We start from the raw sequence: 22,583 nt of genomic DNA on the forward strand, positions 1-22,583 counted from the left end.
TTAATCAATAACCTTTCTATCTCTGTCTTAAAGACACTCAATGACCTGGCCTCCACAGCTTTCTGCAGCAAAGAGTTCCACAGATTCAGCACTCTCTGGCTGAAGAAATTCCTCCTCATGTTTTAAAGGATTGTCCCTTCAGCCTGAGGTTGCGCCCTCTCTCCATCGTCCCCACTTCCCGTTAATCCCTCCCACCCGATTGCTCACCTCCCATTTTGCTCAGCGCTTGCTCAACCTCCCACCTTTTCCTGTCAGGAGAGCGGATCATTGGCCTGATATTTTGGTTCTGTTTCTCCCTATGTGGAGATGCTGCCTGGTCCGCTGAGAAATTCCCCCCTGATGTCCATTTTCATTTTCACCATTGTCTAAGGAACGAGATTCCGAGCTCACTCCTGACAGAGATGACTACTTCAAGCCATCTCCTAGGAGCGTTGCCATAGGTGAATACCCCTCTAGCCCACTCCAGAGTTCAGTTAGGTGATGACTGATTTGACTCTTAGTTGCACTCCCCTCCCTCTGAGCCCTATCCTCAGCATAAACACTTTGGGATGGCACGATGGCACAGTGGTTAGCGCTGCTGCCTCACAGAGCCAGGGACACGGGTTCCATTCTGGCCTTGGGTGACTCTCTGTGTGGACTTTGCACATTCTCCGTGTCTGTGTGGGTTTACTCCGGGTGCTCCGGTTTCCTCCCACAGTCCAAAGATATGCAGATTAGGTGGATTGGCCATGCTAAAGTGCCCTTTAGTGCCCAAAGATGTGTAGGTTAGGTGGATTGGCCATGATGAATTTTCCCTTAGTGTCCAAAGGTGTGCAGGTTAGGCAGATTAGCCATGTAAAATTGCCCTTTGGTGTCCAAAGATGCATAGGTTAGATGGATTAGCTATGGTAAATTGCCCCTTAGTATCCAAAGCAATGGTAAATGTGTAGGGTTATGGGTTAGGGCCTGGGTAAGATGTTGTTTTGGAGATTTGGTGCAGACTCAATGGGCCGAATGGCCTCCTTCTAAATTGTAGGGATTCTCTGGTTCTATGGTAACCGGATGCCTGAATCCAGATTACAAAGCAAAAGATGATGGAGATTGGAAGGGGAATTAAAGAGGATGTCACAGCACCGGATCGATGATCATGTTAAAATATCTGCTTTCTTTCTGTATCGATTTCCCGAAACCTCACTGGTCCCTTAGAATGTGGGGAGAAAGTGGAGGAGCCTCAATGGCAAGGAGCAAGAATCTCACCACCCCCCCCTCCACTTCCTCCCGACCCCCATGGAGCCCACAAAGCCCTGGAAGACTGAGAGCTAGATTCTGCCCTTGATCATTGAGTACAACAGGGGAAGTATTATATGAGAGAGCCAGTGAGGGGGAGGGGGTGAGAGGGCAGCTTATACAGCTTACCTGGCTGCAAGGAATAGCACACAGCTGACGGCCAAGTAGCCCAGGAGCATAAAGAGCCAGACCGCCGGAGAGAAGGGGTCCAGAAAGGAGAAGTAACCCGGCTTCCGACCCTAAGGGAGGGAAGGAGGGAGGGCAGAGGATGGGGGATAGAGGGGAATGGTGGAGAAGAGTGAAAGAGGAATGTGAGAGGGGGAAAGGAGCAGAGAGACGTGGGAAAGGGAGGGGGGTTGATGGGGAGACACATGGCAACGAGAGAGGACAAAGGGAGGATTGAATGACATTGGCAAAGTGAAGGTGAAGAGAGGGAGGGAAGAGGACAGGGGCAAACGGAAGAGAGGAAGAAGGACAGCAGAGCAAAGAGCGAGAGAGCGGGAGAATTGGAGAATAGAGAGAGAAAAGAGGGGAGATAGGAGGAGGAATGAGAGGAATGAGAGGGAAATAGAAGAAAGGGTAGAAGAAGTAGAGGCAAAGAGGTATCAGGAGTGAGAAGAGAGGAGTAAGAAAGGGAAGATCACAGTAAGGAGCAGACGGAGAGAGTGTGAGAGTGACAAAGAGCAGAGGGAGATGATGGGAGAGTGAGCCACAGTGGAAAAGAGAAAGGAGCAAATATTATTCAGTCACCAGAAAAGCTGTGAAAGAGCAGGAAGTGTAGACCAGTGGGAGCAAACACTTCAATGCACGAACCTAGAATATCTGAAATTATCGATTCAATAATAATGGATTGTGAAAACTGTAATGTTTAGAGACGTGTGTCTACGAATAGTGTGATGTTTAATTAGAGATGTGTGTGTGTGTGTGTGAATGTTGTGTTGTTTAATAGAGGGGGGAATTTTACCATTTTGAGCCGAAGTGCCGAATCTGGGCGTCAAATAGATCCGCGCCTGGAATCCTCTTTCCAGCGCGTCCATACGCGTTTTGCCGGCTCCGGCCCAATCCGCACTGTGGGCGTGGCTTAGCGCTGCCGGACCGTTCGGAGCTCTGAACAGCGCATGCGGAGTTCGAAAAAAATCTGACAGAGCTCGAAAAAATCTGACAGAGCGCGCCCGCGCTTGAAAAAAAAACAGAACGTGGGGAGAGCGGCTCTCTGACGTTCATCCTCTGGTCGGGGTGGCGGGCGGGGGGAGGGGGGGGCGGGGGGGGGGGGAAAGGTGTGACCGATCATCCCCGGGGGGTGGGAGGGGAGGGGGTGTGACCGATCATCCCCTGGGGGGGGAGGGGGGGGGGGGGGAGAGGGGGTGTGACGTCTCATCCTTTGGTCGGGGCGGGGGGTGTCGGCTGCCAGTCTGCGGCCGATGCCTCCTGCCGGAGTGGACGTGCGGCCATGCCATCCCACAAAACCTTCAGGATGAAGCGATTCCTCGCTAAGAAGATGATGCAGAACCGGCCGATTCCACAGTGGCCGATTCCACAGTGGCCGATTCCACAGTGTAAAGGGATACACCATCACTGGTACACTGCCAGCCACGGCCATCTCTCCCGCTCTCTTGCCCCTGCAGGGAAGAGTAATCTGTGGCTGGTAGTGAACCAGTGATGGTGCCAGGAGGGATCGGCCACAGACTGGCAGCCGACCCCTTCCCACCCACCCACCTCCCAGAGGATGAGACGTCACACCCCCTCCCCTCTCACCCCCCTCCCGCCCCGACCAGAGGATGAAACGTCACACCCCCTCCCCTCTCACCCCCCCTCCCTCTAGGGGATGAAACGTCACACCCCCTCCTGCTCCCACCCCCTTCCCGCCCCGACCAGAGGATGACCTGGGTCAGAGAGCCGTTGCAGTCTCTGACCCTGCTCTTCAGAGGCTGCAGCGGCGACTTCAGACTTTTATTTGGCAGGACGCGGATCGGGCCAAAGACGGTAAAGTGGGATTTGGCGGTAGAGTTCGGTGCGCGGTTCATTAAGTCGATTTAAATGCAGGCAAACGCATGTAAATCGTCCGGCCGCCCGATTCGGATGCAGGCCGGACCCGCGGCCGAATTGGGTGTCGGTAAAGGCGCGACCTGCTCGGATTCAGGTGCAGATCACATTAAAGGGCCAACGCCCAACTTTACCGCGATTTTACGGGCACAAAGCTTTGGTAAAATTGGGCCCAGAGACGATGTGAATGGTGCGATGTTTCATTGGGGACAGTGTGTGTGTGAATTGTGTGATGTTTAATTAGGGACTGTGTGTGTGAATGGTGTGATGTTTAATTAGGGAGTGTGAATGGTGTGATGTTTAATTAGGGAGTGTGAATGGTGTGATGTTTAACTAGGGACAGTGTGTGTGTGAATTGCGTGATGTTTAATTAGGGACTGTGTGTGTGAATGGTGTGATGTTTAATTAGGGACAGTGTGTGTGTGAATGGTGTGATGTTTAATTAGGCACAGTGTGTGTGTGAATGGTGTGATGTTTAATTAGGGACAGGGTGTGTGTGAATGGCGTGGTGTTTAATTAGGGAGTGTGAATGGTGTGATGTTTAATTAGGGACAGTGCGTGTGTGTGAATGGTGCGATGTTTAATTAGGGACAGTGTGTGTGTGAATGGTGTGATGTTTAATTAGGGACAGTGTGTGTGTGAATGGTGTGATGTTTAATTCGGGACAGTGTGTGTGTGAATTGTGTGATGTATCATGAGGGACAGTGTTTGTGAATGGTGTGATGTTTAAGTAGGGACAGTACGTGTGTGAATGGTGTGATGTCCAATTCGGGACAGTGTGAATGGTGTGATGTTTAATTTGGGACAGTGTGTGTGTGAATGATGTGATGTTTAATTTGGGACAGTGTCTGTGTGTGAATGGTGTGATGTTTAATTAGGAACATTGTGTGTGTGAATGGTGTGATGTTTCATGAGGGACAGTGTGTGTGTGAATGGTGTGATGTTTAATTAGGGAAAGTGTGTGTGTGAATGGTGTGATGTTTAATTAGAGACAGTGTGTGTGTGTGAATTGTGTGATGTTTCATGAGGGACAGTGTGTGTGTGAATGGTGTGATGTTTAATTAGGGAAAGTGTGTGTGTGAATGGTGTGATGTTTAATTAGAGACAGTGTGTGTGTGTGAATTGTGTGATGTTTCATGAGGGACAGTGTGTGTGTGAATGGTGTGATGTTTAATTAGGGACAGTGTGTGTGTGAATGGTGTGATGTTTAATTAGGGACAGTGTGTGTGTGAATGGTGTGATGTTTAATTAGGGACAGTGTGTGTGTGAATGGTGTGATGTTTAATTTGGGACAGTGTGTGTGTGAATGATGTGATGTTTAATTTGGGACAGTGTCTGTGTGTGAATGGTGTGATGTTTAATTAGGAACATTGTGTGTGTGAATGGTGTGATGTTTCATGAGGGACAGTGTGTGTGTGAATGGTGTGATGTTTAATTAGGGAAAGTGTGTGTGTGAATGGTGTGATGTTTAATTAGAGACAGTGTGTGTGTGTGAATTGTGTGATGTTTCATGAGGGACAGTGTGTGTGTGAATGGTGTGATGTTTAATTAGGGAAAGTGTGTGTGTGAATGGTGTGATGTTTAATTAGAGACAGTGTGTGTGTGTGAATTGTGTGATGTTTCATGAGGGACAGTGTGTGTGTGAATGGTGTGATGTTTAATTAGGGACAGTGTGTGTGTGAATGGTGTGATGTTTAATTAGGGACAGTGTGTGTGTGAATGGTGTGATGTTTAATTAGGGACAGTGTGTGTGTGAATGGTGTGATGTTTAATTTGGGACAGTGTGTGTGTGAATGATGTGATGTTTAATTTGGGACAGTGTCTGTGTGTGAATGGTGTGATGTTTAATTAGGAACATTGTGTGTGTGAATGGTGTGATGTTTCATGAGGGACAGTGTGTGTGTGAATGGTGTGATGTTTAATTAGGGAAAGTGTGTGTGTGAATGGTGTGATGTTTAATTAGAGACAGTGTGTGTGTGTGAATTGTGTGATGTTTCATGAGGGACAGTGTGTGTGTGAATGGTGTGATGTTTAATTAGGGAAAGTGTGTGTGTGACTGGTGTGATGTTTAATTAGAGACAGTGTGTGTGTGTGAATTGTGTGGTGTTTCATGAGGGACAGAGTGTGTGTGAATCGTGTGACGTTTAATTAGGGACAGTGTGTGTGAATGGTGTGATGTTTAATTAGGGACAGTGTATGTGTGAATGGTGTGATATTTGATTAGGGACAGAGTGTGTGTGAATGGTGTGGTGTTTCATTAGAGACAGTGTGAGTGTGAATGGTGTGATGTTTAATTAGGGACAGTGTGTGTGTGAATGGTGCGATGTTTAATTAGCGACAGTGTGTGTGTGAATGGTGTAATGTTTGATTCGGGACAGTGTGTGTGTGAATTGTGTGATGTTTAATTAGGGAAAGTGTGTGTGCGAATGGTGTGATGTTTAATTAGGGAAAGTGTGTGTGTGAATGGTGTGATGTTTAATTAGAGACAGTGTGTGTGTGAATTGTGTGATGTTTCATGAGGGACAGTGTGTGTGTGAATGGTGTGATGTTTAATTAGGGAAAGTGTGTGTGTGACTGGTGTGATGTTTAATTAGAGACAGTGTGTGTGTGACTGGTGTGATGTTTAATTAGAGACAGTGTGTGTGTGAATTGTGTGATGTTTCATGAGGGACAGTGTGTGTGTGAATGGTGTGATGTTTAATTAGGGAAAGTGTGTGTGTGAATGGTGTGATGTTTAATTAGAGACAGTGTGTGTGTGTGAATTGTGTGATGTTTCATGAGGGACAGTGTGTGTGTGAATGGTGTGATGTTTAATTCGGGACAGTGTGTGTGTGAATGGTGTGATGTTTCATGAGGGACAGTGTGTGTGTGAATCGTGTGACGTTTAATTAGGGACAGTGTGTGTGAATGGTGTGATGTTTAATTAGGGACAGTGTGTGTGTGAATTGTCTGATGCTTAATTCGGGACAGTGTGTGTGTGAGTGGTGTGATGCTTGATTAGGGACAGTGTGTGTGTGAATGGTGTGATGTTTAATAAGTGACGGTGTGTGTGTGAATGGTGTGGTGTTTAATTAGGGACAGTGTGTGTGTGAATGGTGTGATGTTTAAATAGGGACAGTGTGTGAGTGAATGGGGTGATGTTTAATTAGAGCCAGTGTGTGTGAATGGGGTGATGTTTAATTAGGGACAGTGTGTGTGAATGGTGTGATGTTTAATTCGGGACACTGTGAATGTTGTAATGTTTACTTAGGGACAGTGTGTGTGTGAATGGTGTGATGTTTAATTAGGGACAGTGTGTGTGTGAATGGTGTGATGTTTAATTAGGGACAGTGTGTGTGTGAATGGTGTGATCCTTAATTAGAGACAGTGTGTGTGTCAATTGTGTGATGTTTCATGAGGGACAGTGTATGTGTGAATGGTGTGATGTGTAATTAGAGACAGTGTGTGTGAATGGTGTGATGTTTGATTAGGGACAGTGTGTTTGTGAATGGTGTGATGTTTAATTAGGGACAATGTGTGTGTGTGAATGTTGTAATGTTTAATTTGGGACAGTGTGAATGGTGTGATGTTAAATTAGGGACAGTGTGTGTGTGAATGGTGTGATGTTTAATTTGGGACAGTATGTGTGAATGTTGTGATGTTTACTTAGGGACAGTGTGTGTGTGAATGGTGTGATGTTTAATTAGGGACAGTGTGTGTGTGAATGGTGTGATATTTAATGAGGGACAGTACGTGTGAATGTTGTGATGTTTACTTAGGGACAGTGTGTGTGTGAATGGTGTGATATTTAATTAGGGACAGTACGTGTGAATGTTGTGATGTTGACTTAGGGACAGTGTGCGTGCGAATGGTGTGATGTTTAATTCGGGACAGTGTGAATGTTGTAATGTTTACTTAGGGACAGTGTGTGTGTGAATGGTGTGATGTTTAATTAGGGACAGTGTGTGTGTGAATGGTGTGATGTTTAATTAGGGACAGTGTGTGTGTGAATGGTGTGATCTTTAATTAGAGACAGTGTGTGTGTCAATTGTGTGATGTTTCATGAGGGACAGTGTATGTGTGAATGGTGTGATGTTTAATTAGAGGGAGTGTGTGTGAATGGTGTGATGTTTGATTAGGGACAGTGTGTTTGTGAATGGTGTGATGTTTAATTAGGGACAATGTGTGTGTGTGAATGTTGTAATGTTTAATTTGGGACAGTGTGAATGGTGTGATGTTTAATTAGGGACAATGTGTGTGTGAACGTTGTAATGTTTAATTTGGGACAGTGTGAATGGTGTGATGTTTAATTAGGGACAGTGTGCGTGTGAATGGGGTGATGTTTTATTAGAGACAGTGTGTGTGAATGGTGTGATGTTTGATTAGGGACAGTGTGTGTGTGAATGGTGTGATGTGTAATTAGGGACAGTGTGTGTGTGAATGGTGTGATGTTTAATTTGGGACAGTATGTGTGAATGTTGTGATGTTTACTTAGGGACAGTGTGTGTGTGAATGTTGTGATGTTTACTTAGGGACAGTGTGAATGGTGTGATTTTTAATTCGGAACAGTGTGTGTGTGAATGGTGTGATGATTAATTTGGGACACTGTGAATGTTGTGATGTTTAGTTCGGGACAGTGTGTGTGTGAATGCTGTGATGTTTAATTAGGGACAGTGTGTGTGTGAATGGTGTGATGTTTGATTAGGTACAGTGTGTGTGTGAATGGTGTGATGTTTACTTAAGGACAGAGTGTGTATGAATGGTGTGATGTTTAATTAGGGACAGTGTTTGTGTGAATGTTGTGATGTTTCATTAGAGACAGTGTGTGTGTGGATGGTGTGATGTTTAATTAGGGACGGAGTGTGTGTGAATGGTGTGATGTTTCATTAGAGACAGTGTGTGTGTGATTGGTGTGATGTTTAATTTGGGGCAGTGTGTGTGTGAATGGTGTGATGTTTAATTAGGGACAGTGTGTGTGCGAATGGTGTGGTGTTTCATTAGAGACAGTGTGTGTGTGAATGGTGCGATGTTTAATTAGCGACAATGTGTGTGTGAATGGTGTGGTGTTTAATTAGGGACAGTGTGTGTGTGAATGGTGTGATGTTTAATTAGGGACAGTGTGTGTGTGAATGGTGTGGTGTTTAATTAGAGACAGTGTGTGTGTGAATGGTGTGGTGTTTAATTCGGGACAGTGTGTGTGTGAATGGTGTGATGTTCAATTCTGGACAGTGTGTGTGTGAATGGTGTGATGTTTAATTTGGGACAGTGTGAATGGTGTGATGTTTAATTAGGGACAGTGTGTGTGTGAATTGTGTGGATGTTTCATGAGGGAGTGTGTGTGTGAATGGTGTGATGTTTAATTAGGGACAATGTGTGTGTGAATGGTGTGATGTTTAATTTGGGACAGTGTGAATGGTGTTATGTTTAATTAGGGACAGTGTGTGTGTGAATGGTGTGATGTTTAATTAGGGACAGTGTGTGTGTGTGAATTGTGTGATGTTTAATTAGGGACAGTTTGTGTGAATGGTATGATGTTTAATTAGGGACAGCACGTGTGAATGTTGTGATGTTTACTTAGGGACAGTGTGTGTGCGAATGGTGTGATGTTTAATTCGGGACAGTGTGTGTGTGAATGGTGTGATGTTTAATTAGGGACAGTGTGTGTGTGAATGGTGTAGTGTTTCATTAGAGACAGAGTGTGTGTGAATGGTGTGATGTTTAATTAGGGACAGTGTGTGTGTGAGTTGTGTGATGTTTACTTCGGGACAGTGTGTGTGTGAATGGTGTGATGTTTATTTCGGGACAGTGTGAATGGTGTGATGTTTAATTAGGGACAGTGTGTGTGTGAATGGTGTGATGTTTCATTAGAGACAGTGTGTGTGTGATTGGTGTGATGTTTAATTAGGGACAGTGTGTGTGTGAATTGTGTGATGTTTAATTAGAGACAGTGTGTGTGTGAATGGTGCGACTTTTGATTCGGGACAGTGTGTGTGTGTGAATGGTGTGATGTTTCATTAGGGACAGTGTGTGTGTGAATGTTGTGATGTTTACTTAGGGACAGTGTGTGTGCGAATGGTGTGATGTTTAATTCGGGACAGTATGTATGTGAATGGTGTGATGTTTAATTCGGGACAGTGTGTGTGTGAATGGTGTGATGTTTAATTAGGGACAGTGTGTGTGTGAATGGTGTGATGTTTACTTGGGGACAGTGTGTGTGTGAATGCTGTGATGTTTAATTAGGGACAGGGTGTGTGTGAATGTTGTGATGTTTAGTTGAGGTCAGTGGCTGTGTGAATGGTGTGATGTTTAATTAGGGACAGTGTGTGAGTGAATGGTGTGGTGTTTAATTAGGGACAGTGTGTGTGTGAATGGTGTGATGTTTAATTAGGGACAGTGTGTGAGTGAATGGGGTGATGTTTAATTAGAGACAGTGTGTGTGAATGGGGTGATGTTTAATTAGGAACAGTGTGTGTGTGAATGGTGTGATGTTTAATTAGGGACAGTGTGAATGGTGTGATGTTTAATTAGGGACTCTTTGTGTGTGAATGGTGTGATGTTTAATTTGGGACAGTATGTGTGTGAATGGTGTGATGTTTAATTCGGGACAGTGTGTGTGAATGTTGTGATGTTTAATTAGGGACAGTGTGTGTGCGAATGGTGTGATGTTTAATTAGGGACAGTGTGTGTGTGAATGGTGTGGTGTTTCATTCATAGAACATAGAACAGTACAGCACAGAACAGGCCCTTCGGCCCACGATGTTGTGCCGAGCTTTATCTGAAACCAAGATCAAGCTATCCCACTCCCTATCATCCTGGTGTGCTCCATGTGCCTGTCCAATAACCGCTTAAATGTTTCTAAAGTGTCTGACTCCACTATCACTGCAGGCAGTCCATTCCACACCCCAACCACTCTCTGCGTAAAGAACCAACCTCTGATATCCGTCCTGTATCTCCCACCACGAACCCTATAGTTATGCCCCCTTGTAATAGCTCCATCCACCCGAGGAAATAGTCTTTGAAGACTATTTCGAGACAGTGTGTGTGTGAATGGTGTGGTGTTTAATTAGGGACAGTGTGTGTGTGAATGGTGTGATGTTTAATTCGGGACAGTGTGTGTGTGAATGGTGTGATGTTTAATTCGGGACAGTGTGTGTGTGAATGGTGTGATGTTTAATTAGGGACAGTGTGTGTGTGAATGTTGTGATGTTTAGTTAAGGTCAGTGGCTGTGTGAATGGTGTGATGTTTAATTAGGGACAGTGTGTGTGTGAATGGTGTGATGTTCAATTCTGGACAGTGTGTGTGTGAATGGTGTGATGTTTAATTTGGGACAGTGTGAATGGTGTGATGTTTAATTAGGGACAGTGTGTGTGTGAATGTTTCATGAGGGAGTGTGTGTGTGAATGGTGTGATGTTTAATTAGGGACAATGTGTGTGTGAATGGTGTGATGTTTAATTTGGGGCAGTGTGTGTGTGAATGGTGTGATGTTTAATTAGGGACAGTGTGTGTGCGAATGGTGTGGTGTTTCATTAGAGACAGTGTGTGTGTGAATGGTGCGATGTTTAATTAGCGACAATGTGTGTGTGAATGGTGTGGTGTTTAATTAGGGACAGTGTGTGTGTGAATGGTGTGATTTTTAATTAGGGACAGTGTGTGTGAATGGTGTGGTGTTTAATTAGGGACAGTGTGTGTGTGAATGGTGTGGTGTTTAATTCGGGACAGTGTGTGTGTGAATGGTGTGATGTTCAATTCTGGACAGTGTGTGTGCGAATGGTGTGATGTTTAATTTGGGACAGTGTGAATGGTGTTATGTTTAATTAGGGACAGTGTGTGTGTGAATGGTGTGATGTTTAATTCGGGACAGTGTGTGTGTGTGAATTGTGTGATGTTTAATGAGGGACAGTTTGTGTGAATGGTATGATGTTTAATTAGGGACAGCACGTATGAATGTTGTGATGTTTACTTAGGTACAGTGTGTGTGCGAATGGTGTGATGTTTAATTCGGGACAGTGTGTGTGTGAATGGTGTGATGTTTAATTAGGGACAGTGTGTGTGTGAATGGTGTAGTGTTTCATTAGAGACAGAGCGTGTGTGAATGGTGTGATGTTTAATTAGGGACAGTGTGTGTGTGAGTTGTGTGATGTTTCATTCGGGACAGTGTGTGTGTGAATGGTGTGATGTTTATTTCGGGACAGTGTGAATGGTGTGATGTTTAATTAGGGACAGTGTGTGTGTGAATGGTGTGATGTTTCATTAGAGACAGTGTGTGTGTGAATGGTGTGATGTTTAATTAGGGACAGTGTGTGTGTGAATTGTGTGATGTTTAATTAGAGACAGTGTGTGTGTGAATGGTGCGACTTTTGATTCGGGACAGTGTGTGTGTGTGAATGGTGTGATGTTTCATTAGGGACAGTGTGTGTGTGAATGTTGTGATGTTTACTTAGGGACAGTGTGTGTGCGAATGGTGTGATGTTTAATTCGGGACAGTATGTATGTGAATGGTGTGATGTTTAATTCGGGACAGTGTGTGTGTGAATGGTGTGATGTTTAATTCGGGACAGTGTGTGTGTGAATGGTGTGATGTTTACTTGGGGACAGTGTGTGTGTGAATGCTGTGATGTTTAATTAGGGACAGGGTGTGAGTGAATGGGGTGATGTTTAATTAGAGACAGTGTGTGTGAATGGGGTGATGTTTAATTAGGAACAGTGTGTGTGTGAATGTTGTGATGTTTAGTTAAGGTCAGTGGCTGTGTGAATGGTGTGATGTTTAATTAGGGACAGTGTGTGAGTGAATGGTGTGGTGTTTAATTAGGGACAGTGTGTGTGTGAATGGTGTGATGTTTAATTAGGGACAGTGTGTGAGTGAATGGGGTGATGTTTAATTAGAGACAGTGTGTGTGAATGGGGTGATGTTTAATTAGGAACAGTGTGTGTGTGAATGGTGTGGTGTTTAATTAGGGACAGTGTGAATGGTGTGATGTTTAATTAGGGACTCTTTGTGTGTGAATGGTGTGATGTTTAATTTGGGACAGTGTGTGTGTGAATGGTGTGATCTTTCATTACAGACAGTGTGTGTGTGAAAGGTGTAATGTTTAATTTGGGACAGTGTGTGTGTGAATGGTGTGATGTTTAATTCGGGACAGTGTGTGTGAATGGCGTGATGTTTAATTAGGGACAGTGTGTGTGTGAATGGTGTGATGTTTCATTAGAGACAGTGTGTGTGTGTGAATGGTATGATGTTTAATTAGGGACAGTACGTGTGAATGTTGTGATGTTTTCTGAGGGACAGTGTGTGTGCGAATGGTGTGATGTTTAATTAGGGACAGTGCGTGTGTGAATGGTGTGGTGTTTCATTAGAGACAGTGTGTGTGTGAATGGTGTGATGTTTAATTAGGGACAGTGTGTGTGTGAATTGTGTGATGTTTAATTAGAGACTGTGTGTGTGTGAATGGTGCGATTTTTGATTCGGGACAGTGTGTGTGTATGAATGGTGTGATGTTTCATCAGGAACAGTGTGTGTGTGAATGTTGTGATGTTGACTTAGGGACAGTGTGTGTTCGAATGGTGTGATGTTTAATTCGGGACAGTGTGTGTGTGAATGGTGTGATGTTTAATTCGGGACAGTGTGTGTGTGAATGGTGTGATGTTTAATTAGGGACAGTGTGTGTGAATGTTGTGATGTTTAGTTAAGGTCAGTGGCTGTGTGAATGGTGTGATGTTTAATTAGGGACAGTGTGTGTGTGAATGGTGTGATGTTCAATTCTGGACAGTGTGTGTGTGAATGGTGTGATGTTTAATTTGGGACAGTGTGAATGGTGTGATGTTTAATTAGGGACAGTGTGTGTGTGAATTGTGTGAATGTTTCATGAGGGAGTATGTGTGTGAATGGTGTGATGTTTAATTCGGGACAATGTGTGTGTGAATGGTGTGATGTTTAATTTGGGACAGTGTGAATGGTGTTATGTTTAATTAGGGACAGTGTGTGTGTGAATGGTGTGATGTTTAATTAGGGACAGTGTGTGTGTGTGAATTGTGTGATGTTTAATTAGGGACAGTTTGTGTGAATGGTATGATGTTTAATTAGGGACAGCACGTGTGAATGTTGTGATGTTTACTTAGGGACAGTGTGTGTGTGAATGGTGTGATGTTTAATTAGGGACAGTGTGTGTGTGAATGGTGTAGTGTTTCATTAGAGACAGAGTGTGTGTGAATGGTGTGATGTTTAATTCGGGACAGTGTGTGTGTGAGTTGTGTGATGTTTAATTCGGGACAGTGTGTGTGTGAATGGTGTGATGTTTATTTCGGGACAGTGTGAATGGTGTGATGTTTAATTAGGGACAGTGTGTGTGTGAATGGTGTGATGTTTCATTAGAGACAGTGTGTGTGTGAATGGTGTGATCTTTAATTAGGGACAGTGTGTGTGTGAATTGTGTGATGTTTAATTAGAGACAGTGTGTGTGTGAATGGTGCGACTTTTGATTCGGAACAGTGTGTGTGTGTGAATTGTGTGATGTTTCATTAGGGACAGTGTGTGTGAATGTTGTGATGTTTACTTAGGGACAGTGTGTGTGCGAATGGTGTGATGTTTAATTCGGGACAGTATGTATGTGAATGGTGTGATGTTTAATTCGGGACAGTGTGTGTGTGAATGGTGTGATGTTTAATTCGGGACAGTGTGTGTGTGAATGGTGTGATGTTTACTTGGGGACAGTGTGTGTGTGAATGCTGTGATGTTTAATTAGGGACAGGGTGTGTGTGAATGTTGTGATGTTTAGTTAAGGTCAGTGGCTGTGTGAATGGTGTGATGTTTAATTAGGGACAGTGTGTGTGTGAATGGTGTGATGTTTAATTAGGGACAGTGTGTGAGTGAATGGTGTGATGTTTCATTAGAGACAGTGTGTGTGTGAATGGTGTGATGTTTAATTTGGGGGAGTGTGTGTGTGAATGGTGTGATGTTTAATTAGGGACAGTGTGTGTGTGGATGGTGCGATGTTTAATTAGGGACAGTGTGTGTGTGAATGGTGTGATGTTTCATTAGAGACAGTGTGTGTGTGAATGGTGTGATGTTTAATTTGGGGCAGTGTGTGTGTGAATGGTGCGATGTTTCATTAGGGACAGTGTGTGTGTGAATGGTGTGATGTTTACTTAGGGACAGTGTGTGTGCGAATGGTGTGATGTTTAATTCGGGACAGTATGTATGTGAATGGTGTGATGTTTAATTCGGGACAGTGTGAGTGTGAATGGTGTGATGTTTAATTCGGGACAGTGTGTGTGTGAATGGTGTGATGTTTACTTGGGGACAGTGTGTGTGTGAATGCTTTGATGTTTAATTAGGGACAGGGTGTGTGTGAATGTTGTGATGTTTAGTTAAGGTCAGTGGCTGTGTGAATGGTGTGATGTTTAATTAGGGACAGTGTGTGAGTGAATGGTGTGGTGTTTAATTAGGGACAGTGTGTGTGTGAATGGTGTGATGTTTAATTAGGGACAGTGTGTGAGTGAATGGGGTGATGTTTAATTAGAGACAGTGTGTGTGAATGGGGTGATGTTTAATTAGGAACAGTGTGTGTGTGAATGGTGTGATGTTTAATTAGGGACAGTGTGAATGGTGTGACGTTTAATTAGGGACTCTTTGTGTGTGAATGGTGTGATGTTTAATTTGGGACAGTGTGTGTGTGAATGGTGTGATCTTTCATTACAGACAGTGTGTGTGAATGGTGTGATGTTTAATTAGGGACAGTGTGTGTGTGAATGGTGTGATGTTTCATTAGAGACAGTGTGTGTGAATGGTATGATGTTTAATTAGGGACAGTACGTGTGAATGTTGTGATGTTTTCTGAGGGACAGTGTGTGTGCGAATGGTGTGATGTTTAATTAGGGACAGTGTGTGTGTGAATGGTGTGGTGTTTCATTAGAGACAGTGTGTGTGTGAATGGTGTGATGTTTAATTAGGGACAGTGTGTGTGTGAATTGTGTGATGTTTAATTAGAGACAGTGTGTGTGTGAATGGTGCGATGTTTGATTCGGGACAGTGTGTGTGTATGAATGGTGTGATTTTTCATTAGGAACAGTGTGTGTGTGAATGTTGTGATGTTTACTTAGGGACAGAGTGTGTTCGAATGGTGTGATGTTTAATTCGGGACAGTGTGTGTGTGAATGGTGTGATGTTTGATTCGGGACAGTGTGTGTGTGAATGGTGTGATGTTTACTTGAGGACAGAGTGTGTATGAATGGTGTGATGTTTAATTAGGGACAGTGTGTGAGTGAATGGGGTGATGTTTAATTAGAGACAGTGTGTGTGAATGGGGTGATGTTTAATTAGGGACAGTGTGTGTGTGAATGGTGTGATGTTTAATTAGGGACAGTGTGCGTGTGAATGGTGTGATGTTTGATTAGGGACAGTGTGTGTGTGAATGGTGTGATGTTTACTTAAGGACAGAGTGTGTATGAATGGTGTGATGTTTAATTAGGGACAGTGTGTGTGTGTGAATGGTCTGATGTTTAATTAGGGACAGAGTGTGTGTGAATGGTGTGATGGTTCATTAGAGACAGTGTGTGTGTGAATGGTGTGATGTTTAATTTGGGGCAGTGTGTGTGCGAATGGTGTGGTGTATGATTTGGGACAGTGTGTGTGTGAATGGTGTGGTGTTTCATTAGAGACAGTGTGTGTGTGAATGGTGTGATGTTTAATTTGGGGCAGTGTGTGTGTGAATGGTGTGATGTTTAATTAGGGACAGTGTGTGTGCGAATGGTGTGGTGTATGATTTGGGACAGTGTGTGTATGAATGGTGTGATGTTTAATTTGGGGCAGTGTGTGTGTGAATGGTGTGATGTTTAATTAGGGACAATGTGTGTGTGAATGGTGTGATGTTTAATTACGGACAGTGTGTGTGTGAATGGTGCGATGTTTAATTAGGGACAGTGTGTGTGTGAATGGTGTGATCTTTCATTAGAGACAGTGTGTGTGTGAATGGTGTGATGTTTAATTTGGGGGAGTGTGTGTGTGAATGGTGTGATGTTTAATTAGGGACAATGTGTGTGTGAATGGTGTGATGTTTAATTAGGGACAGTGTGTGTGTGGATGGTGCGATGTTTAATTAGGGACAGTGTGTGTGTGAATGGTGTGATGTTTCATTAGAGACAGTGTGTGTGTGAATGGTGTGATGTTTAATTTGGGGCAGTGTGTGTGTGAATGGTGCGATGTTTAATTAGGGACAGTGTGTGTGTGAATGGTGTGATGTTTAATTAGGGACAGTGTGTGTGTGAATGGTGTGATGTTTACTTAGGGACAGTGTGTGTGTGTGAATGGTGTGATGTTTAATTTGGGGCATTGTGTGTGTGAATGGTGTGATGTTTAATTAGGGACAGTGTGTGTGCGAATGGTGTGGTGTATGATTTGGGACAGTGTGTGTGTGAATGGTGTGATGTTTAATTCGGGACAGTGTGTGTGTGAATGGTATGGTGTTTCATTAGAGACAGTGTGTGTGTGAATGGTGTGATGTTTCATTAGAGACAGTGTGTGTGTGAATGGTGTGATGTTTAATTAGGGACAGTGTGTGTGTGAATGGTGTGATGTTTCATTAGGGACAGTGTGTGTGTGAATGGTGCGATGTTTAATTAGGGACAGTGTGTGTGTGAATGGTGTGATGTTTCATTGGAGACAGTGTGTGTGTGAATGGTGTGATGTTTAATTTGGGGCAGTGTGTGTGTGAATGGTGTGATGTTTAATTAGGGACAGTGTGTGTGCGAATGGTGTGGTGTATGATTTGGGACAGTGTGTGTATGAATGGTGTGATGTTTAATTAGGGACAGTGTGTGTGTGTGAATGGTCTGATGTTTCATTAGGGACAGAGTGTGTGTGAATGGTGTGATGTTTCATTAGAGACAGTGTGTGTGTGAATGGTGTGATGTTTAATGTGGGGCAGTGTGTGTGTGAATGGTGTGATGTTTAATTAGGGACAGTGTGTGTGCGAATGGTGTGGTGTATGATTTGGGACAGTGTGTGTGTGAATGGTGTGATGTTTAATTAGGGACAGTGTGTGTGTGAATGGTGTGGTGTTTCATTAGATACAGTGTGTGTGTGAATGGTGTGATGTTTAATTCTGGACAGTGTGTGTGTGAATGGTGTGATGTTTAATTTGGGACAGTGTGAATGGTGTGATGTTTAATTAGGGACAGTGTGTGTGTGAATGGGCTGATGTTTAATTAGAGACAGTGTGAGTGAATGGTGTGATGTTTCATGAGGGACTGTGTGTGTGAATGGTGTGATCTTTAATTAGGGACAATGTGTGTGTGAATGGTGTGATGTTTAACTTGGGACAGTGTGAATGGTGTTATGTTTAATTAGGGACAATGTGTGTGTGAATGGGGTGATGTTTAATTAGAGACAGTGTGAGTGAATGGTGTTATGTTTAATTAGGGACAGTGTGTGTGTGAATGGTGTGATGTTTAATTAGGGACTGTGTGTGTGTGAATGGTATGATGTTTAATTAGGGACAGAGTGTGTGAATGGTATGATGTTTAATTAGGGACAGCACGTGTGAATGTTGTGATGTTTACTCAGGGACAGTGTGTGTGTGAATGGTGTGATGTTTAATTAGGGACAGTGTGTGTGTGTGAATGGTGTGATGTTTAATTTGGGACAGTGTGTGTGTGAATGGTGTGATGTTTGATGAGAAACAGTGTGTGTGTGTGCATGGTGTGATGTTTAATTAGAGACAGTGTGTGTGTGTGAATGGTGTGATGTTTAATTCGGGACAGTACGTGTGAATGTTGTGATGTTTACTTCGGGACAGTGTGTGTGTGTGAATGGTGTGATCTTTAATTGGAGACAGTGTGTGTTTAAATGGTGTAATGTTTAATTCGAGAAAGTGTGTGTGTGAATGGTGTGATGTTTAATTAGAAACAGTGTGTGTGAATGGTGCGATGCTTGATTTGGGACAGTGTGTGTGTGAATGGTGTGATGTTTAATTAGGGACAATGTGTGTGTGAATGGTGTGGTGTTTCATTAGAGACAGTGCATGTGCGAATGGTGTGATGTTTAATTAGGGACAGTGTGTGTGTGAATGGTGTGATGTTTATTTAGAGACAGTGTGTGTGAATGGTGTGATGTTTGAATCGAAAAAGTGTGTGTGTGAATGGTGTGATGATTACTTAGGGACAGTGTGTGTGTGTGAATGGTGTAATGTTTAATTAGTGACAGTGTGTGTGTGAATGGTGTGATGTTTAATTAGGGACAGTGTGTGTGTGAATGTTGTGATGTTTACTTAGGGACAGTGTGTGTGTGAATGGTGTGATGTTTAATTCGGGAGAGTGTTTGTGTGTGAATGGTGTGATGTTTAATTAGGGACAGTGTGTGTGTGTGTGTGAATGGTGTGATGTTTAATTCGGGACAGTGTGTGTGTGAATGGTGTGATCTTTCAATAGAGACAGTGTGTGTGTGAATTGTGTGATTCTTCATGAGGGACAGTGTGTGTGTGAATGGTGTGATGTTTAATTAGGGACAGTGTGTGTGAATGGGGTGAGGTTTAATTAGGGACGATGTGTGTGTGTGAATGGTGTGAGGTTTAATTCGAACAGTGTGTCTGTGAATGGTGTGATCTTTAATTAGAGACAGTGTGTGTTTAAATGGTGTAATGTTTAATTCGGGAAAGTGTGTGTGTGAATGGTGTGATGTTTAATTAGAAACAGTGTGTGTGAATGGTGCAATGTTTGATTTGGGACAGATTGTGTGTGAATGGTGTGATGTTTAATTCGGGACAATGTGTGTGTGAATGGTGTGGTGTTTCATTAGAGACAGTGTGTGTGTGTGAATGGTGTGATGTTTAATTAGGGACAGTGTGTGTGTGAATTGTGTGATGTTTAATTAGAGACAGTCTGTGTGTGAATGGTGCGATTTTTGATTCGGGACAGTGTGTGTATGAATGGTGTGATGTTTCATTAGGAACAGTGTGTGTGTGAATGTTGTGATGTTTACTTAGGGACAGTGTGTGTTCGAATGGTGTGATGTTTAATTCGGGACAGTGTGTGTGTGAATGGTGTGATGTTCAATTCTGGATAGTGTGTGTGTGAATGGTGTGATGTTTAATTTGGGACAGTGTGAATGGTGTGATGTTTAATTAGGGACAGTGTTTGTGTGAATTGTGTGAATGTTTCATGAGGGAGTGTGTGTGTGAATGGTGTGATGTTTAATTTGGGACAGTGTGAATGGTGTTATGTTTAATTAGGGACAGTGTGTGTGTGAATGGTGTGATGTTTCATTAGGGACAGTGTGTGTGTGTGAATTGTGTGATGTTTAATTAGGGACAGTTTGTGTGAATGGTATGATGTTTAATTAGGGACAGCACGTGTGAAAGTTGTGATGTTTACTTAGGGACAGTGTGTGTGCGAATGGTGTGATGTTTAATTCGGGACAGTGTGTGTGTGAATGGTGTGATGTTTAATTAGGGACAGTGTGTGTGTGAATGGTGTAGTGTTTCATTAGAGACAGAGTGTGTGTGAATGGTGTGATGTTTAATTAGGGACAGTGTGTGTGTGAGTTGTGTGATGTTGAATTCGGGACAGTGTGTGTGTGAATGGTGTGATGTTTATTTCGGGACAGTGTGAATGGTGTGATGTTTAATTAGGGACAGTGTGTGTGTGAATGGTGTGATGTTTCATTAGAGACAGTGTGTGTGTGAATGGTGTGATGTTTAATTAGGGACAGTGTGTGTGTGAATTGTGTGATGTTTAATTAGAGACAGTGTGTGTGTGAATGGTGCGACTTTTGATTCGGGACAGTGTGTGTGTGTGAATGGTGTGATGTTTCATTAGGGACAGTGTGTGTGTGAATGTTGTGATGTTTACTTAGGGACAGTGTGTGTGCGAATGGTGTGATGTTTAATTCGGGACAGTATGTATGTGAATGGTGTGATGTTTAATTCGGGACAGTGTGTGTGTGAATGGTGTGATGTTTAATTCGGGACAGTGTGTGTGTGAATGGTGTGATGTTTACTTGGGGACAGTGTGTGTGTGAATGCTGTGATGTTTAATTAGGGACAGGGTGTGTGTGAATGTTGTGATGTTTAGTTAAGTTCAGTGGCTGTGTGAATGGTGTGATGTTTAATTAGGGACAGTGTGTGTGTGAATGGTGTGATGTTTAATTAGGGACAGTGTGTGAGTGAATGGGGTGATGTTTAATTAGAGACAGTGTGTGCGAATGGGGTGATGTTTAATTAGGAACAGTGTGTGTGTGAATGGTGTGATGTTTAATTAGGGACAGTGTGAATGGTGTGATGTTTAATTAGGGACTCTTTGTGTGTGAATGGTGTGATGTTTAATTTGGGACAGTGTGTGTGTGAATGGTGTGATCTTTCATTACAGACAGTGTGTGTGTGAAAGGTGTAATGTTTAATTTGGGACAGTGTGTGAATGGTGTGATGTTTAATTCGGGACAGTGTGTGTGAATGGTGTGATGTTTAATTAGGGACAGTGTGTGTGTGAATGGTGTGATGTTTCATTAGAGACAGTGTGTGTGTGTGAATGGTATGATGTTTAATTAGGGACAGTACGTGTGAATGTTGTGATGTTTTCTGAGGGACAGTGTGTGTGCGAATGGTGTGATGTTTAATTAGGGACAGTGTGTGTGTGAATGGTGTGGTGTTTCATTCGAGACAGTGTGTGTGTGAATGGTGTGATGTTTAATTAGGGACAGTGTGTGTGTGAATTGTGTGATGTTTAATTAGAGACAGTGTGTGTGTGAATGGTGCGATTTTTGATTCGGGACAGTGTGTGTGTATGAATGGTGTGAAGTTTCATTAGGAACAGTGTGTGTGTGAATGTTGTGATGTTTAATTAGGGACAGAGTGTGTTCGAATGGTGTGATGTTTAATTCGGGACAGTGTGTGTGTGAATGGTGTGATGTTTAATTCGGGACAGTGTGTGTGTGAATGGTGTGATGTTTAATTAGGGACAGTGTGTGTGTGAATGTTGTGATGTTTAGTTAAGGTCAGTGGCTGTGTGAATGGTGGGATGTTTAATTAGGGACAGTGTGTGTGTGAATGGTGTGATGTTTAATTAGGGACAGTGTGTGTGTGAATGGTGTGGTTTTTAATTAGGGACAGTGTGTGTGTGAATGGTGTGATGTTTAATTAGAGACAGTGTGTGTGTGAATGGTGTGATGTTTGATTAGGGACAGTGTGTGTGCGAATGGTGTGATGTTTACTTAAGGACAGAGTGTATGAATGGTGTGATGTTTAATTAGGGACAGTGTGTGAGTGAATGGGGTGATGTTTAATTAGAGACAGTGTGTGTGAATGGGGTGATGTTTAATTAGGGACAGTGTGTGTGTGAATGGTGTGATGTTTAATTAGGGACAGTGTGTGTGTGAATGGTGTGATGTTTGATTAGGGACAGTGTGTGTGTGAATGGTGTGATGTTTACTTAAGGACAGAGTGTGTATGAATGGTGTGATGTTTAATTAGGGAGAGTGTGTGTGTGTGTGAATGGTCTGATGTTGAATTAGGGACAGTGTGTGTGTGAATGGTGTGATGTTTAATTTGGGGCAGTGTGTGTGCAAATGGTGTGGTGTATGATTTGGGACAGTGTGTGTGTGAATGGTGTGATGTTTAATTAGGGACAGTGTGTGTGTGAATGGTGTGGTGTTTCATTAGAGACAGTGTGTGTGTGAATGGTGTGATGTTTAATTAGGGACAGTGTGTGTGCGAATGGTGTGGTGTATGATTTGGGACAGTGTGTGTATGAATGGTGTGATGTTTAATTTGGGGCAGTGTGTGTGTGAATGGTGTGATGTTTAATTAGGGACAATGTGTGTGTGAATGGTGTGATGTTTACTTAAGGACAGAGTGTGTATGAATGGTGTGATGTTTAATTAGGGAGAGTGTGTGTGTGTGAATGGTCTGATGTTTAATTAGGGACAGAGTGTGTGTGAATGGTGTGATGTTTCATTAGAGACAGTGTGTGTGTGAATGGTGTGATGTTTAATTTGGGGCAGTGTGTGTGCAAATGGTGTGGTGTATGATTTGGGACAGTGTGTGTGTGAATGGTGTGATGCTTAATTAGGGACAGTGTGTGTGTGAATGGTGTGGTGTTTCATTAGAGACAGTGTGTGTGTGAATGGTGTGATGTTTAATTAGGGACAGTGTGTGTGTGAATGGTGTGATGTTTAATTAGGGACAGTGTGTGTGGGAATGGTGCGATGTTTACTTCGGGACAGTGTGTGTGTGAATGGTGTGATGTTTCATTAGAGACAGTGTGTGTGTGAATGGTGTGATGTTTAATTTGGGGCAGTGTGTGTGTGAA

At 43.2% G+C, this 22,583-nt stretch overlaps 1 protein-coding gene across 1 annotated transcript in view; it reads right to left on the reverse strand.

The window, feature by feature from the left end:
• Window positions 1–22,583, reverse strand: part of LOC144486487 (glutamate receptor ionotropic, kainate 5-like) — a gene marked incomplete at its 5' end in the record, with an annotated part of 457,902 nt that overhangs the window by 13,084 nt on the left and 422,235 nt on the right. Inside the window, one exon of the mRNA XM_078204531.1 lies at window positions 1,396–1,505. Within this exon, the coding sequence (XP_078060657.1) occupies window positions 1,396–1,505 (110 nt within the window). The remainder of the gene's footprint in view (window positions 1–1,395; window positions 1,506–22,583) is intronic.

The sequence above is a fragment of the Mustelus asterias genome, unplaced genomic scaffold (assembly GCF_964213995.1).
Source record: "Mustelus asterias unplaced genomic scaffold, sMusAst1.hap1.1 HAP1_SCAFFOLD_364, whole genome shotgun sequence".
NCBI classification, from domain to species: Eukaryota; Metazoa; Chordata; class Chondrichthyes; order Carcharhiniformes; family Triakidae; genus Mustelus; species Mustelus asterias.